The sequence below is a fragment of the Oncorhynchus masou genome, unplaced genomic scaffold (assembly GCF_036934945.1).
Source record: "Oncorhynchus masou masou isolate Uvic2021 unplaced genomic scaffold, UVic_Omas_1.1 unplaced_scaffold_712, whole genome shotgun sequence".
Lineage (NCBI taxonomy): Eukaryota > Metazoa > Chordata > Actinopteri > Salmoniformes > Salmonidae > Oncorhynchus > Oncorhynchus masou.
The window spans coordinates 171,407-189,205 of NW_027013587.1; the positions used below are offsets into that span (position 1 = coordinate 171,407).

The 17,799-nt window shown below is 48.3% G+C and overlaps 2 protein-coding genes across 2 annotated transcripts; both read left to right on the forward strand.

Moving 5' to 3' along the window:
• Positions 1–839: 839 nt before the first annotated feature.
• On the forward strand, positions 840–1,364 carry LOC135537125 (gastrula zinc finger protein XlCGF9.1-like). Its single transcript, XM_064963326.1, has one exon. The coding sequence runs from the start codon at positions 840–842 to the stop codon at positions 1,362–1,364; it is 525 nt and encodes a 174-aa protein (XP_064819398.1).
• Positions 1,365–5,638: 4,274 nt separating this feature from the next.
• LOC135537126 (zinc finger protein 699-like) lies at positions 5,639–14,050 on the forward strand. Its single transcript, XM_064963327.1, has 6 exons — positions 5,639–5,649; positions 5,760–5,854; positions 6,164–6,349; positions 9,000–9,064; positions 10,862–11,060; positions 13,509–14,050. The coding sequence occupies exons 1-6, from the start codon at positions 5,639–5,641 to the stop codon at positions 14,048–14,050; spliced, it is 1,098 nt and encodes a 365-aa protein (XP_064819399.1).
• Positions 14,051–17,799: the final 3,749 nt, after the last annotated feature.

Here is a 17,799-nt window from a genome sequence, read left to right on the forward strand (position 1 = left end):
TTCTGTTTAACATAGTAAGTGGAGGCAGACCACTGTTCTTTAGTTGACTGTGGTTCTGTTTAACATAGTAAGTGGGAGGCAGAACACTGTTCTTTAGTTGACTGTGGTTCTGTTTAACATAGTAAGTGGGAGGCAGAACACTGTTCTTTAGTTGACTGGGGTTCTGTTCAACATAGTAAGTGGAGGTAGTGTTCTTTAGTTGACTGGGGTTCTGTTCAACATATTAAGTGGAGGTAGTGTTCTTTAGTTGACTGTGGTTCTGTTTAACATAGTAAGTGGGAGGCAGAACACTGTTCTTTAGTTGACTGGGGTTCTGTTCAACATAGTAAGTGGAGGTAGTGTTCTTTAGTTGACTGGGGTTCTGTTCAACATAGTAAGTGGAGGTAGTGTTCTTTAGTTGACTGGGATTCTGTTCAACATAGTAAGTGGAGGCAGAAGACTGTTCTTTAGTTGACTGGGGTTCTGTTCAACATAGTAAGTGGGAGGCAGAACACTGTTCTTTAGTTGACTGGGGTTCTGTTCAACATAGTAAGTGGAGGCAGAAGACTGTTCTTTAGTTGACTGGGGTTCTGTTCAACATAGTAAGTGGAGGCAGACTGCTGACTGTTCTTTAGTTGACTGGGGTTCTGTTCAACATAGTAAGTGGAGGCAGAACACTGTTCTTTAGTTGACTGGGGTTCTGTTCAACATAGTAAGTGGGAGGCAGAACACTGTTCTTTAGTTGACTGGGGTTCTGTTCACCCCATCTCCTATGAAGTGCACTACTTGTTGACCAGGGTCCTGGACAAAGTGGATGCACTTGATAGAGGATAAGGTGCCATTTGGGATACGGACTGTGAATGAATGTCGACTTGCTCGCCTCAATACCAAACCCACATCCTGAACACCAGGAGAGACACAAAACGAAGACGTCTCACTGCTGCTCGGTGTGTGGCAGAGAGTGCTACAAGCTCTCGGTACTACAGATCCACATGAGAATCCACACGGGAGAGAAGCCGTTCCCCTGCCCCGACTGTGGCAAGAAGTTCGCTCACCTGGGAGCCATGAGACGACACCTCCTCACACACACGGGAGAGAAGCCCTACTCTTGCCCTGTGTGTGGGAAGAGTTTCACCCAATCCGGACATCTGAGGGAGCACCAGCAGTCTCACAGTGGAGAGAAGCCTCACCTGTGTCTGGTCTGTGGGAGAGGGTTCTCTAGAGCGTCAGACCTCAGGATCCACCACAGAGTTCACACAGGGGAGAGGCCGTACAGCTGTGACTACTGTGGGAAGAGATACGGCCGCTGTCAGAAGCTACGGGCTCACCAACGGACACACCACAGTGACAGGACGCACGCTGATACTGGAGAGGAGACGGAGTGAATGACCACGAGGCTTTGAACGCAAGACGTGATGAGCTTAGTATTCCTATTGGTGATGTTAGCCCGGCTGGACAACAACAATGATACACGTTGATCGTCATCAGACAGGAGAACAATACACTCCATTGGAATAGACATGGTTCTAGAATCCACCTAAATGATTCCCAGAGTTCTGATGCAGGACACGGGCTGCTGGGGAGGGGACAGCTGCTGGGTGAAGTTCCCCTGCCTGAATCCTAACCTTAACCATTAGTGGGGAGATGCAAAACTGACCAGCGTCTCGGGGCAACTTCACCCTACTCTGTTTGGGGGAAAGAATGGGGAGGCTTTATCAGTAAGTGTTGACAGTAGAACTACGGGTGTTTGTTAGTAGGGTGGACAAACACAACTATTAACCTTATGATGAAGAACGATAGGCTCGGTTAGAACAATTTACAATGGACGTGGTTCTACATTCCACTCGAAGAAAGCACCCAGTTCTGATGGAGAGATGAAATAATCAGTGCTGTTCAGTTTGTTATTGAACTTGAACCAGAGAAAGTGAACCCCCAAAAGATGGCCGCTAGACGGTGTTCTAAATTGGAATTGTGGAACGCTTGTTCTCTGTCCACCACATTCTGTGTGAGGAACCCAGTTGAAATGATTGTTTAAAAAAAAAAAATAGAATGTTGATGTAATAATTGTGTTCTATATTGGATAACATCCCAAATAATGTTCAGTCACAGGACGTTTTGATCCCAGAGAGAGAGAGAGCTGTGGCTCCGTCATTCAGTTCATTACGCCGCTATAAGATCGTAAACAAAGGTGTGTCATGGTGATTTGAATAAATAGGTGACAAAAACCTACCTAACTGTTTAATCTATTGAATAAAAATAAAAAAAGTTTCTGTTTTCGGGTACCATTTTATGCCAACTCTTTTCACACTACTGAGCCAAGCTGATGGATATCAAGAATAAGGTTTTTATTTGCTATGCTTGAAGACGGCCTTGGTAAATGTCGGGCTTTTACATGGCAATGCGGAAAATGTAACAGGGCTATATTGAAGTGTTTACTATGATTACAGCAAAGGAACTGTCAGTTTACTCAGTTGAACTGTTGGTGATAATAGTTGCCCTCCAGTGGGTGGAGGACGTACAACCTGTTAGAATTATAGGATGCTCAGATTCTCCGTCTGTCTTGAATAGTTTATCATCTGATAGGAGAGATCTGCTATTGGAGGTATTCATGTTATTATGGAGAATTGAGAGAATGGGTGTAGTATTCTGGGTTCTGTTCAACACTGTTCTTTTGTTGACTGGGGTCGCTGTTCAAGCTGCGCAAGGAGTTCTTCACACCCGCAAGGAGTCGCTAAACCGGAAGGAAACACCGTTCAACTGATGACCGAAGTCAGCCTGCAGGCGCCCAGCCCGCCACAAGGAGTCAGCCTGCAGGCTCCCGGCCTGCCACAAAGAGTCTCTAGAGCACGATGAGCCAACTAAAGCCCCCCCGTGGCCAAATCCTCCTCTAACCTGGACGATACTGGGCCAATTGTGCGCCGCCCTATGGGACTCCCGGTCCGCCCTATGGGACACTACAGCCTGGGATCGAACCCCAGGCTGTAGTGACGCCAAACCCTCCGCAACACTGCGATGCAGTGCCTCCCAGTACATTTGGGTGTGTAAGGGAATGTAATTGTTGACCAGTTAGCCAAAAGAGTTTTGAAATTAGATATAATTGATATTAATGTTCCACTGGGTAGAGATGAGGCCAAATGTAGGATCAGAGCCATTTTGATGTGTGTCCAGAAGAGATGGGACTCTGAGCCCAAGGGCCGGTGTTTATATGCCCTCAACAGAAAGGTCAGTGGACCAAGGTTCAAAGGTCAGATTAGGAAGGAAGAGGTGGTGATTGCGTTTAGGACATTGTACATTGAACTCATCATTACATCTGTTTGGTAGCATGTGAATGGTTTGTGAGGTAGGCCGTCATTGTAAATAAGAATTTGTTCTTAACTGACTTGCTTAGTGAAATAAAGTTGAAATAAAAGCAGGTTGTAAACTCCTTGTATTGCCTGCCTTCCCACTCCTATACACTAGGTGGCGCTAATGCACCGGGTAGTTTAGTCATGCAGAAGAATCATACCCGGAAGTACGGTGATGCAGTAACGCAGACAGTCGGCTTATTTACCTTTATTCAAAACAGGCTTGCGAGCTAGTTACTGTTAAAATGGCAACATATAGGATTTCTGCATGTATTTGCCTTCGTTAAGATGGCTGGTTAGGTTTCAAATCGTTTCACGACCAGTAAATTGTTCAACTGACGTGAGTGACCTCGAGCTGATGTGAACGCAGAAGAACAACGATCAATAACATGTCGGCAGAATTCACTCTTCCCGGTTCTGACCGACCCATACTGGACGAGGTAAGACACGGGACGGACGCATGCCCGTTAGCTAGCCAGCCAAATCTAATAACATTGTCCTAGCCCGAATGCCTCACATGACATGAATGGGCAAGCTTTGTCTCAAATCGGGTTGTGAACACTCCATTGCTGTAATTGCTAGACGATGCGTGACAGAGTTGGAGTAATAGCACAGACCTGTTATGCCAGGACCGTTTATGCTCAGTCGTCTGAAAACTGATTTGACTGTAGTTGTTCATGTTACAAAGTATCAAGCTGGTGTAACAGTATAACTTTAGACCGTCCTCTCGCCCATAACCAGACACCCTCGAAGCACCGTTACCCATCACTCCACAAAGGGCCTCCGCCCCTTGCAGAGGAAGGGGAACCACAGAGCAAGTGACGTCACCGATTGAAACGCTATTTAGCGCGCACCGCTAACTAAGCTAGCCGTTTCACATCCGTTACACTGGCGGTTTGTTTACTGCAGCTGTTCAGTCAGTCTGTAGTCGCAACTTTGACACCATGCCGCTGGGTGGGTCTTTTGAGGCAAGGCCAGTCTGATCTGGATGGGTGCAGTCATTTGTTCCTACCAAGCACTAACACAAACACACTGCTCTAGGATCAGTTTAGGCTTATTACCTGGACAGGGAGGGTCTGAGGTCAGCATTCCTACTGTTAGATGCTTTGTGAAATACAGGCCCTGATTCTCTGATCAAAGTATTGGACACTCATATGGGCTACCATAACAAAACACTCGTATAGTCTACAGCAACAAAACACCCGTATGGTCCACGGCAACACAACACTCGTATGGTCCACGGCAACACAACACTCGTATGGTCCACGGCAACAAAACACCCGTATGGTCCACGGCAACACAACACTCGTATGGTCCACGGCAACAAAACACCCCTATGGTCCACGGCAACAAAACACCCGTATGGTCCACGGCAACAAAACACCCCTATGGTCCATGGCAACAAAACACCCCTATGGTCCATGGCAACAAAACACCCATATGGTCCACGGCAGCCAAACACCCCTATGGTCCATGGCAACAAAACACCCGTATGGTCCACGGCAACAAAACGCCCGTATGGTCTACAGCAACACAACACTCGTTTGGTCTACCTCAACAAAACAATTGTTCCCCTCTCCAGAACTAGTCAAGGCTGCCTTCTGCCCTTCATCCTCTTTTAGGATGATGTTAACAACCAGCCCAGCCCGTCCCCATCCCACAGCCCCCTGCGTCAGGAGAACCTGATCAAGAGGACCAAACAGAACCAACCAAAACCTTTTCTCACGGTTGTCTGGACTGTGGGAAAGAGTTTTCTCGCCCATGTGACCTGGTGAGTTTGATGAGTTTTATTTGCCAGTTAAAAAAAGAAAAAAAAGACACACACAGTACATGAAACGTGACAGGACAACACAAAACAACTAATCAATAACTTATTTCCATTGTGTTCCATAAGGTGAGACACCAGAGAGTACACACAGGGGAGAAGCCCTACCTCTGTCCTGACTGTGGCAAGAGGTTCGCCCACTCAGGAGGCCTCCGAAAACACGAGAGGATACACTCCGGAGAGAAGCCTCACTCCTGCTCCGTGTGTGAGAAGAGCTTCACCCAGAAGGGAAGTCTTAGAGTCCACCTACGGACACACACGGGGAGAGACCTTATTCTTGCTCCGTCTGTGGCAAGAGTTACACCCAAAATGAATTTTTGAAAGTGCACCAGCGAACACACACGGGAGAGAGGCCCCACTCCTGTTCTGTGTGTGGCAGGGGCTTTGCTCAGATAGGCAACCTGAAGAAACACCAACGGATTCACACCGGGAGAAGCCTTACCAGTGCCCGGAGTGTGGAGCCAGTTTCACCCAGAAGGACAGCCTGAAGATGCATCAGAGGTCATTTATTTCATTCTTGTTTTCATTTTGATCTCCCCTGTTGTTTTACCGTAAAGTCCGTTTCCAAGTTTTAAATTGCACTTTGAATTAAAGAACGATTTGATTTTTAGGTCTCACACGGGAGAGAAACCTTGCGTCTGCCCCGAGTGCGGGAAGGGTTTCCGCGACAACGGGCACCTGAAAGTCCACTTGAGAGTGCATACAGGTGAGGTTGATTTTAACGATCGAAGGACACCAGTGTCTCAAAACCTCTCGAGTTGTCCACAATGTGGTTATTTAAATAAAACCTGAATCTTTATGCAGCTATTGACAGCTATTGACAGCATACATTACAGCACTGTAATTTGTCTGGGATACAACGTCCAATGAAATGCTTCCAGGTTCCATTTCAACAGCAATAAGAAATAATACGAACACGAAGTAAATGGCTCATTATTGTGGAGTGAATGGCTCATTATTGTGGAGTGACACGGTCTGTCTTTCCCACCCACCCGTCTGTCCACCCATCCATCAGGGGAGAAGCCGTACTCCTGCCCCGACTGTGGGAGACGGTTCAGCCAGGCAGACATCCTGAAGAGACACCAGATGGTGCACACAGGGGAGAAGCCGTACTCCTGCGCCCTGTGTGGGAGGAGGTTCGCCCAGCCTGGCACTCTGAAGTACCACCTCCGGACCCACGCAAGAGAGAACCAGACAGGGGGTGAGTTCAACAGCACTTCCCTTTACAGCCGAAGCGTTGCCACAGTAACAATTTCAGTTGGAACGATTTGAATGAACATTCCAGAATGTTACGGCGAAGCTGCAAATAGATCATTTTTCTATGTATTCAAACTGCAGATGCTAATCTTACTACGTGTAATAGAAAGACTGCATAGCAACATGTAATATTTGTATTATTATTGGTAGTGACAGTTTAGACAGGAAACAGATACTCATATTTACCTCACACTGCCTTCTCGGCCTGTCGGCCACTTCACTGCCTTCTCGGCCTGTCGACCACTTCACTGCCTTCAGAGACTGTCGGCCACTTCACTGCCTTCTGAGACTGTCGGCCACTTCACTGCCTTCTGAGACTGTCGGCCACTTCACTGCCTTCTGAGACTGTCGGCCACTTCACTGCCTTCTGAGACTGTCGGCCACTTCACTGCCTTCTGAGACTGTCGGCCACTTCACTGCCTTCTCGGCCTGTCGGCCACTTCACTGCCTTCAGAGACTGTCGGCCACTTCACTGCCTTCAGAGACTGTCGGCCACTTCACTGCCTTCAGAGACTGTCGGCCACTTCACTGCCTTCTGAGACTGTCGGCCACTTCACTGCCTTCTCGGCCTGTCGGCCACTTCACTGCCTTCTCGGCCTGTCGGCCACTTCACTGCCTTCAGAGACTGTCGGCCACTTCACTGCCTTCAGAGACTGTCGGCCACTTCACTGCCTTCTGAGACTGTCGGCCACTTCACTGCCTTCTGAGACTGTCGGCCACTTCACTGCCTTCAGAGACTGTCGGCCACTTCACTGCCTTCTGAGACTGTCGGCCACTTCACTGCCTTCTGAGACTGTCGGCCACTTCACTGCCTTCTGAGACTGTCGGCCACTTCACTGCCTTCTGAGACTGTCGGCCACTTCACTGCCTTCTGAGACTGTCGGCCACTTCACTGCCTTCTGAGACTGTCGGCCACTTCACTGCCTTCTGAGACTGTCGGCCACTTCACTGCCTTCTGAGACTGTCGGCCACTTCACTGCTGACGTGAAACAAACAGAACGCTGTTGCTAGCATTCTAACGTTCACAATCCATTTCCCCAGGGCCTCAATGCTGCCCAGTGTGTGGACAGGACCTCCCTACAGAGCAGGCTCCGTGAAAACACCTACAGGCACACATGGGGGAGGACCTCGGTCACAACGGGGGACAGGAAGACGGGGAGGAGGAAGTTGGTGGTCTGATCAATTCTGATGGAGAGGACGTTGGCTGGGACCCTTCTCATCTTAGTAAGTGGAGGCAGATTATTTGTCCCTATTGGCTCCCTATGTAGTGCACTACTTTTCCTAATATACATCCCTAATGGCACTCTATTCCCTACGTAGTGCACTACTTCACCCTAATATACATCCCTAATGGCCCCCTATTCCCTATGTAGTGCACTACTTCACCCTAATATACATAGTGCACTACTTTACCCTGTGATACATCCCTAATGGCACCCTGTTCCCTACGTAGTGCACTACTTTACCCTGTGATACATCCCTAATGGCAACCTATTCCCTACGTAGTGCACTACTTTACCCTGAGATACATCCCTAATGGCACCCTGTTCCCTACATAGTGCACTACTTTACCCTGAGATACATCCCTAATGGCACCCTGTTCCCTACATAGTGCACTACTTTACCCTGTGATTCATATATAACGGCAACCTATTCCCTACATAGACCATCCATCCTTCCATCAAATGATAAACATGAGAGAGTCCTGTCCATGGTCCTGGTAGTCTCATTATAACCCATAATACCAACCTCTCTCTACAGGAGTCCTGGTAGTCTCATTATAACCCATAATACCAACCTCTCTCTACAGGAGACCTGGTAGTCTCATTATAACCCATAATACCAACCTCTCTCTACAGGAGTCCTGGTAGTCTCATTATAACCCATAATACCAACCTCTCTCTGCAGGAGTCCTGGTAGTCTCATTATAACCCATAATACCAACCTCTCTCTGCAGGAGTCCTGGTAGTCTCATTATAACCCATAATACCAACCTCTCTCTACAGGAGTCCTGGTAGTCTCATTATAACCCATAATACCAACCTCTCTCTACAGGAGACCTGGTAGTCTCATTATAACCCATAATACCAACCTCTCTCTACAGGAGTCCTGGTAGTCTCATTATAACCCATAATACCAACCTCTCTCTACAGGTGTCCTGGTAGTCTCATTATAACCCATAATACCAACCTCTCTCTACGGGAGTCCTGGTAGTCTCATTATAACCCATAATACCAACCTATCTCTACAGGAGTCCTGGTAGTCTCATTATAACCCATAATACCAACCTCTCTCTACAGGAGTCCTGGTAGTCTCATTATAACCCATAATACCAACCTCTCTCTACAGGAGTCCTGGTGGTCTCATTATAACCCATAATACCAACCTCTCTCTACAGGAGTCCTGGTAGTCTCATTATAACCCATAATACCAACCTCTCTCTACAGGAGTCCTGGTAGTCTCATTATAACCCATAATACCAACCTCTCTCTACAGGAGTCCTGGTAGTCTCATTATAACCCATAATACCAACCTCTCTCTACAGGAGACCTGGTAGTCTCATTATAACCCATAATACCAACCTCTCTCTACAGGTGAGAGTCCTGTCCATGACTCTGGTAGTGAAGGAGGAAGTCCCCCTACATCACACATCAACAAGGTGGGAGACATTAATGACCAACATTTTATGAGATTAAATGTGTTTATTTTAAAGGCCACACATAGAACCTAATGTAAAGCTTTCAGGTCTGGAACCTCATGTAAAGCTTTCAGGTCTGGAACCTAATGTAAAGCTTTCAGGTCTGGAACCTAATGTAAAGCTTTCAGGTCTGGAACCTCATGTAAAGCTTTCAGGTCTGGAACCTCATGTAAAGCATTCAGGTCTGGAACCTCATGTAAAGCTTTCAGGTCTGGAACCTCATGTAAAGCTTTCAGGTCTGGAACCTCATGTAAAGCTTTCAGGTCTGGAACCTCATGTGTAAAGCTTTCAGGTCTGGAACCTCATGTGTAAAGCTTTCAGGTCTGGAACCTCATGTGTAAAGCTTTCAGGTCTGGAACCTCATGTGTAAAGCTTTCAGGTCTGGAACCTCATGTGTAAAGCTTTCAGGTCTGGAACCTCGTGTTTAAAGCTTTCAGGTCTGGAACCTCATGTAAAGCTTTCAGGTCTGGAACCTCATGTATAAAGCTTTCAGGTCTGGAACCTCATGTAAAGCTTTCAGGTCTGGAACCTCGTGTATAAAGCTTTCAGGTCTGGAACCTCATGTAAAGCTTTCAGGTCTGGAACCTCATGTATAAAGCTTTCAGGTCTGGAACCTCATGTAAAGCTTTCAGGTCTGGAACCTCGTGTATAAAGCTTTCAGGTCTGGAACCTCATGTATAAAGCTTTCAGGTCTGGAACCTCATGTATAAAGCTTTCAGGTCTGGAACCTCATGTATAAAGCTTTCAGGTCTGGAACCTCATGTATAAAGCTTTCAGGTCTGGAACCTCATGTATAAAGCTTTCAGGTCTGGAACCTCGTGTATAAAGCTTTCAGGTCTGGAACCTCATGTAAAGCTTTCAGGTCTGGAACCTCGTGTATAAAGCTTTCAGGTCTGGAACCTCATGTAAAGCTTTCAGGTCTGGAACCTCATGTATAAAGCTTTCAGGTCTGGAACCTCATGTAAAGCTTTCAGGTCTGGAACCTCGTGTATAAAGCTTTCAGGTCTGGAACCTCATGTATAAAGCTTTCAGGTCTGGAACCTCGTGTATAAAGCTTTCAGGTCTGGAACCTCATGTATAAAGCTTTCAGGTCTGGAACCTCGTGTATAAAGCTTTCAGGTCTGGAACCTCGTGTATAAAGCTTTCAGGTCTGGAACCTCGTGTATAAAGCTTTCAGGTCTGGAACCTCGTGTATAAAGCTTTCAGGTCTGGAACCTCGTGTATAAAGCTTTCAGGTCTGGAACCTCGTGTATAAAGCTTTCAGGTCTGGAACCTCGTGTATAAAGCTTTCAGGTCTGGAACCTCGTGTATAAAGCTTTCAGGTCTGGAACCTCGTGTATAAAGCTTTCAGGTCTGGAACCTCGTGTATAAAGCTTTCAGGTCTGGAACCTCGTGTATAAAGCTTTCAGGTCTGGAACCTCGTGTATAAAGCTTTCAGGTCTGGAACCTCGTGTATAAAGCTTTCAGGTCTGGAACCTCGTGTATAAAGCTTTCAGGTCTGGAACCTCGTGTATAAAGCTTTCAGGTCTGGAACCTCGTGTATAAAGCTTTCAGGTCTGGAACCTCGTGTATAAAGCTTTCAGGTCTGGAACCTCATGTATAAAGCTTTCAGGCCTGGAACCTCATGTAAAGCTTTCAGGTCTGGAACCTCATGTAAAGCTTTCAGGTCTTGAAAGGATTGAACAGAAGTCTTTCTTGTATTGTGTTTATAAATAGAGTTCTGACATGATTAATGATGTTGTTATGTTTTCATTGTAGGATCCTGGTCACCAATCCAGCACCAAAGCTATAGAGTCCCAGGGTCCCGATCCACGACATGAGGAGGACATCACTCAAACACCTGGGATGAACATTCATATTGTAGAAGAGGGGAAGGAGGAAGTGAAAGAGGAGGATGAAGTTGGTGGTTTCATCAATTCTGAAGGAGAAGAATTTAACTGGGATTCTGTTCAACATAGTAAGTGGAGGTAGAACACTGTTCTTTAGTTGACTGGGGTTCTGTTCAACATAGTAAGTGGAGGCAGAACACTGTTCTTTAGTTGACTGGGGTTCTGTTCAACATAGTAAGTGGAGGCAGAATACTGTTCTTTAGTTGACTGGGGTTCTGTTCAACATAGTAAGTGGAGGTAGAACACTGTTCTTTAGTTGACTGGGGTTCTGTTCAACATAGTAAGTGGAGGCAGAACACTGTTCTTTAGTTGACTGGGGTTCTGTTCAACATAGTAAGTGGAGGCAGAACACTGTTCTTTAGTTGACTGGGGTTCTGTTCAACATAGTAAGTGGAGGCAGAACACTGTTCTTTAGTTGACTGGGGTTCTGTTCAACATAGTAAGTGGAGGCAGAATACTGTTCTTTAGTTGACTGGGGTTCTGTTCAACATAGTAAGTGGAGGTACAACACTGTTCTTTAGTTGACTGGGGTTCTGTTCAACATAGTAAGTGGAGGCAGAACACTGTTATTTAGTTGACTGGGGTTCTGTTCAACATAGTAAGTGGAGGCAGAACACTGTTCTTTAGTTGACTGGGGTTCTGTTCAACATAGTAAGTGGAGGCAGAATACTGTTCTTTAGTTGACTGGGATTCTGTTCAACATAGTAAGTGGAGGCAGAACACTGTTCTTTAGTTGACTGGGGTTCTGTTCAACATAGTAAGTGGAGGCAGAAGTCTGTTCTTTAGTTGACTGGGGTTCTGTTCAACATAGTAAGTGGAGGCAGAACACTGTTCTTTAGTTGACTGGGGTTCTGTTCAACATAGTAAGTGGAGGCAGAAGTCTGTTCTTTAGTTGACTGGGGTTCTGTTCAACATAGTAAGTGGAGGCAGAACACTGTTCTTTAGTTGACTGGGGTTCTGTTCAACATAGTAAGTGGAGGCAGAACACTGTTCTTTAGTTGACTGGGGTTCTGTTCAACATAGTAAGTGGAGGTAGAACACTGTTCTTTAGTTGACTGGGGTTCTGTTCAACATAGTAAGTGGAGGCAGAACACTGTTCTTTAGTTGACTGGGGTTCTGTTCAACATAGTAAGTGGAGGCAGAACACTGTTCTTTAGTTGACTGGGGTTCTGTTCAACATAGTAAGTGGAGGTAGAACACTGTTCTTTAGTTGACTGGGGTTCTGTTCAACATAGTAAGTGGAGGCAGAACACTGTTCTTTGTTGACTGGGGTTCTGTTCAACATAGTAAGTGGAGGCAGAAGTCTGTTCTTTAGTTGACTGGGGTTCTGTTCAACATATTAAGTGGAGGCAGAACACTGTTCTTTAGTTGACTGGGGTTCTGTTCAACATAGTAAGTGGAGGCAGAACACTGTTCTTTAGTTGACTGGGGTTCTGTTCAACATAGTAAGTGGAGTTTGAATTCTGTTCTTTAGTTGACTGGGGTTCTGTTCAACATAGTAAGTGGAGGCAGAACACTGTTCTTTAGTTGACTGGGGTTCTGTTCAACATAGTAAGTGGAGGTAGAACACTGTTCTTTAGTTGACTGGGGTTCTGTTCAACATAGTAAGTGGAGGTAGTGTTCTTTAGTTGACTGGGATTCTGTTCAACATAGTAAGTGGAGGCAGAAGACTGTTCTTTAGTTGACTGGGGTTCTGTTCAACATAGTAAGTGGAGGCAGAACACTGTTCTTTAGTTGACTGGGGTTCTGTTCAACATAGTAAGTGGAGGTAGTGTTCTTTAGTTGACTGGGGTTCTGTTCAACATAGTAAGTGGAGGTAGAACACTGTTCTTTAGTTGACTGGGGTTCTGTTCAACATAGTAAGTGGAGGTAGTGTTCTTTAGTTGACTGGGATTCTGTTCAACATAGTAAGTGGAGGCAGAAGACTGTTCTTTAGTTGACTGGGGTTCTGTTCAACATAGTAAGTGGAGGTAGTGTTCTTTAGTTGACTGGGATTCTGTTCAACATAGTAAGTGGAGGCAGAAGACTGTTCTTTAGTTGACTGGGGTTCTGTTCAACATAGTAAGTGGAGTTTGAACTCTGTTCTTTAGTTGACTGGGGTTCTGTTCAACATAGTAAGTGGAGGTAGTGTTCTTTAGTTGACTGGGATTCTGTTCAACATAGTAAGTGGAGGCAGAAGACTGTTCTTTAGTTGACTGGGGTTCTGTTCAACATAGTAAGTGGAGGCAGAAGACTGTTCTTTAGTTGACTGGGGTTCTGTTCAACATAGTAAGTGGAGGCAGAAGACTGTTCTTTAGTTGACTGTGGTTCTGTTCAACATAGTAAGTGGAGGTAGTGTTCTTTAGTTGACTGGGGTTCTGTTCACCCCATCTCCTATGAAGTGCACTACTTGTTGACCAGGGTCCTGGACAAAGTGGATGCACTTGATAGAGGATAAGGTGCCATTTGGGATACGGACTGTGAATGAATGTCGACTTGCTCGCCTCAATACCGAACCCACTCTGTTATTCACACAGGAGAGAGCCCTAACTGTGGCTTAGACAGCAGAGCGAGTCCCGCCACATCAGAACATCCTGAACACCAGGAGAGTCACAAAACGAAGACGTCTCACTGCTGCTCGGTGTGTGGCAGAGAGTGCTACAAGCTCTCGGTACTACAGATCCACATGAGAATCCACACGGGAGAGAAGCCGTACCCCTGCCCCGACTGTGGCAAGAAGTTCGCTCACCTGGGAGCCATGAGACGACACCTCCTCACACACACGGGAGAGAAGCCCTACTCTTGCCCTGTGTGTGGGAAGAGTTTCACCCAATCCGGACATCTGAGGGAGCACCAGCAGTCTCACAGTGGAGAGAAGCCTCACCTGTGTCTGGTCTGTGGGAGAGGGTTCTCTAGAGCGTCACACCTCAGGATCCACCACAGAGTTCACACAGGGGAGAGGCCGTACAGCTGTGACTACTGTGGGAAGAGATACGGCCGCTGTCAGAAGCTACGGGCTCACCAACGGACACACCACAGTGACAGGACGCACGCTGATACTGGAGAGGAGACGGAGTGAATGACCACGAGGCTTTGAACGCAAGACGTGATGAGCTTAGTATTCCTATTGGTGATGTTAGCCCGGCTGGACAACAACAATGATACACGTTGATCGTCATCAGACAGGAGAACAATACACTCCATTGGAATAGACATGGTTCTAGAATCCACCTAAATGATTCCCAGAGTTCTGATGCAGGACACGGGCTGCTGGGGAGGGGACAGCTGCTGGGTGAAGTTCCCCTGCCTGAATCCTAACCTTAACCATTAGTGGGGAGATGCAAAACTGACCAGGGTCTCGGGGCAACTTCACCCTACTCTGTTTGGGGGAAAGAATGGGAGGCTTTATCAGTAAGTGTTGACAGTAGAACTACGGGTGTTTGTCAGTAGGGTGGACAAACACAACTATTAACCTTATGATGAAGAACGATAGGCTCGGTTAGAACAATTACAATGGACGTGGTTCTACATTCCACTCGAAGAAAGCACCCAGTTCTGATGGAGAGATGAAATAATCAGTGCTGTTCAGTTTGTTATTGAACTTGAACCAGAGAAAGTGAACCCCCAAAAGATGGCCGCTAGATGGTGTTCTAAATTGGAATCGTGGAACGCTTGTTCTCTGTCCACCACATTCTGTGTGAGGAACCCAGTTGAAATGATTGTTTAAAAAAAAAAAAATAGAATGTTGATGTAATAATTGTGTTCTATATTGGATAACATCCCAAATAATGTTCAGTCACAGGACATTTTGATCCCAGAGAGAGAGTACAACCTGTTAGAATTATAGGATGCTCAGATTCTCCATCTGTCTTGAATAGTTTATCATCTGATAGGAGAGATCTGCTATTGGAGGTATTCTTGTTGTTATAGAGAATTGAGAGAATGGGTGTAGTATTCTCTCAATACTATACGCTGCAACTCCCCAAAAACCTAGCTACGCTTCTTCACAACTCGTTAACCCGGAAGCCAGCTGCACCAATGTGTCAGAGGAAACACCGTTCAACTGATGAAAAGTCAGCCTGCAGGCGCCCAGCCCACCACAAGGAGTCAGCCTGCAGGCGCCCGGCCTGCCACAAGGAGTCAGCCTGCAGGCGCCCGGCCCACCACAAGGAGTCAGCCTGCAGGCGCCCGGCCCACCACAAGGAGTCAGCCTGCAGGCGCCCGGCCCACCACAAGGAGTCAGCCTGCAGGCGCCCGGCCCACCACAAGGAGTCAGCCTGCAGGCTCCCAGCCCACCACAAGGAGTCAGCCTGCAGGCTCCCAGCCTGCCACAAGGAGTCAGCCTACAGGCGCCCAGCCCACCACAAGGAGTCAGCCTGCAGGCGCCCAGCCCGCCACAAGGAGTCAGCCTACAGGCGCCAAGCCCGCCACAAGGAGTCAGCCTGCAGGCGCCCAGCCCACCACAAGGAGTCAGCCTGCAGGCGCCCAGCCCGCCACAAGGAGTCAGCCTGCAGGCGCCCAGCCCGCCACAAGGAGTCAGCCTGCAGGCGCCCGGCCCGCCACAAGGAGTCAGCCTGCAGGCGCCCAGCCCGCCACAAGGAGTCAGCCTGCAGGCGCCCGGCCCGCCACAAGGAGTCAGCCTGCAGGCGCCCAGTCCACCACAAGGAGTCAGCCTGCAGGCGCCCAGTCCACCACAAGGAGTCAGCCTGCAGGCGCCCAGTCCACCACAAGTCAGCCTGCAGGCGCCCAGTCCACCACAAGGAGTCAGCCTGCAAGTCCACCACAAGGAGTCAGCCTGCAGGCGCCCAGTCCACCACAAGGAGTCAGCCTACAGGCTCCCAGCCCACCACAAGGAGTCAGCCTGCAGGCTCCCAGCCCGCCACAAGGAGTCAGCCTACAGGCGCCCAGCCCACCACAAGGAGTCAGCCTGCAGGCGCCCAGCCCACCACAAGGAGTCAGCCTGCAGGCGCCCAGCCCACCACAAGGAGTCAGCCTGCAGGCGCCCAGACCGCCACAAGGAGTCAGCCTGCAGGTTTAGTCAGCCTGCAGGCGCCCAGCCCACCACAAGGAGTCAGCCTGCAGGCGCCCAGCCCGCCACAAGGAGTCAGCCTGCAGGCGCCCAGCCCACCACAAGGAGTCAGCCTGCAGGCGCCCAGACCGCCACAAGGAGTCAGCCTGCAGGCGCCCAGCCCGCCACAAGGAGTCAGCCTACAGGCGCCCAGCCCGCCACAAGGAGTCAGCCTGCAGGCTCCCAGCCCACCACAAGGAGTCAGCCTGCAGGCGCCCAGCCCACCACAAGGAGTCAGCCTGCAGGCGCCCAGACCGCCACAAGGAGTCAGCCTGCAGGCGCCCAGCCCGCCACAAGGAGTCAGCCTACAGGCGCCCAGCCCGCCACAAGGAGTCAGCCTGCAGGCTCCCAGCCCACCACAAGGAGTCAGCCTGCAGGCGCCCAGCCCACCACAAGGAGTCAGCCTGCAGGCGCCCAGCCCACCACAAGGAGTCAGCCTGCAGGCGCCCAGCCCACCACAAGGAGTCAGCCTGCAGGCTCCCAGCCCACCACAAGGAGTCAGCCTGCAGGCGCCCAGCCCACCACAAGGAGTCAGCCTGCAGGCGCCCAGACCGCCACAAGGAGTCAGCCTGCAGGCGCCCAGCCCACCACAAGGAGTCAGCCTGCAGGCGCCCAGACCGCCACAAGGAGTCAGCCTGCAGCCTGGACGATACTGGGCCAATTGTGCGCCGCCCTATGGGACTCCCGGTCCTATGGGACACTACAGCCTGGGATCGAACCCCAGGCTGTAGTGACGTCGCAACACTGCGATGCAGTGCCTCCCAGCACATTTGGGTGTGTAAGGGAATGTAATTGTTGACCAGTTAGCCAAAATAGTTTTTAAATTAGATATAATTGATATTAATGTTCCACTGGGTAGAGATGAGGCCAAATGTAGGATCAGAGCCATTTTGATGTGTGTCAGAAGAGATGGGACTCTGAGCCCAAGGGCCGGTGTTTATATGCCCTCTACAGAAAGGTCAGTGGACCAAGGTTCAAAGGTCAGATTAGGAAGGAAGAGGTGGTGATTGCGTTTAGGACATTGTACATTGAACTCATCATTACATCTGGTTGGTAGCATGTGAATGGTTTGTGGGGTAGGCCGTCATTGTAAATAAGAATTTGTTCTTAACTGACTTGCTTAGTGAAATAAAGTTGAAATAAAAGCAGGTTGTAAACTCCTTGTATTGCCTGCCTTCCCACTCCTGTACACTAGGTGGCGCTAATGTACCGGGTAGTTTAGTCATGCAGAAGAATCATACCCGGAAGTACGGTGATGCAGAAACGCAGACAGTCGGCTTATTTACCTTTATTCAAAACAGGCTTGCGAGCTAGTTACTGTTAAAATGGCAACATATAAGATTTCTGCATGTATTTGCCTTCGTTAAGATGGCTGGTTAGGTTTCAAATCGTTTCACGACCAGTAAATTGTTCAACTGACGTGAGTGACCTCGAGCTGATGTGAACGCAGAAGAACAAACAATCAATAACATGTCGGCAGAATTCACTCTTCCCGGTTCTGACCGACCCATAATGGACGAGGTAAGACACGGGACGGACGCATGCCCGTTAGCTAGCCAGCCAAATCTAATAACATTGTCCTAGCCCGAATGCCTCACATGACATGAATGGGCAAGCTTTGTCTCAAATCGGGTTGTGAACACTCCATTGCTGTAATTGCTAGACGATGCGTGACAGAGTTGGAGTAATAGCACAGACCGGTTATGCCAGGACCGTTTATGCTCAGTCGTCTGAAAACTGATTTGACTGTAGTTGTTTAT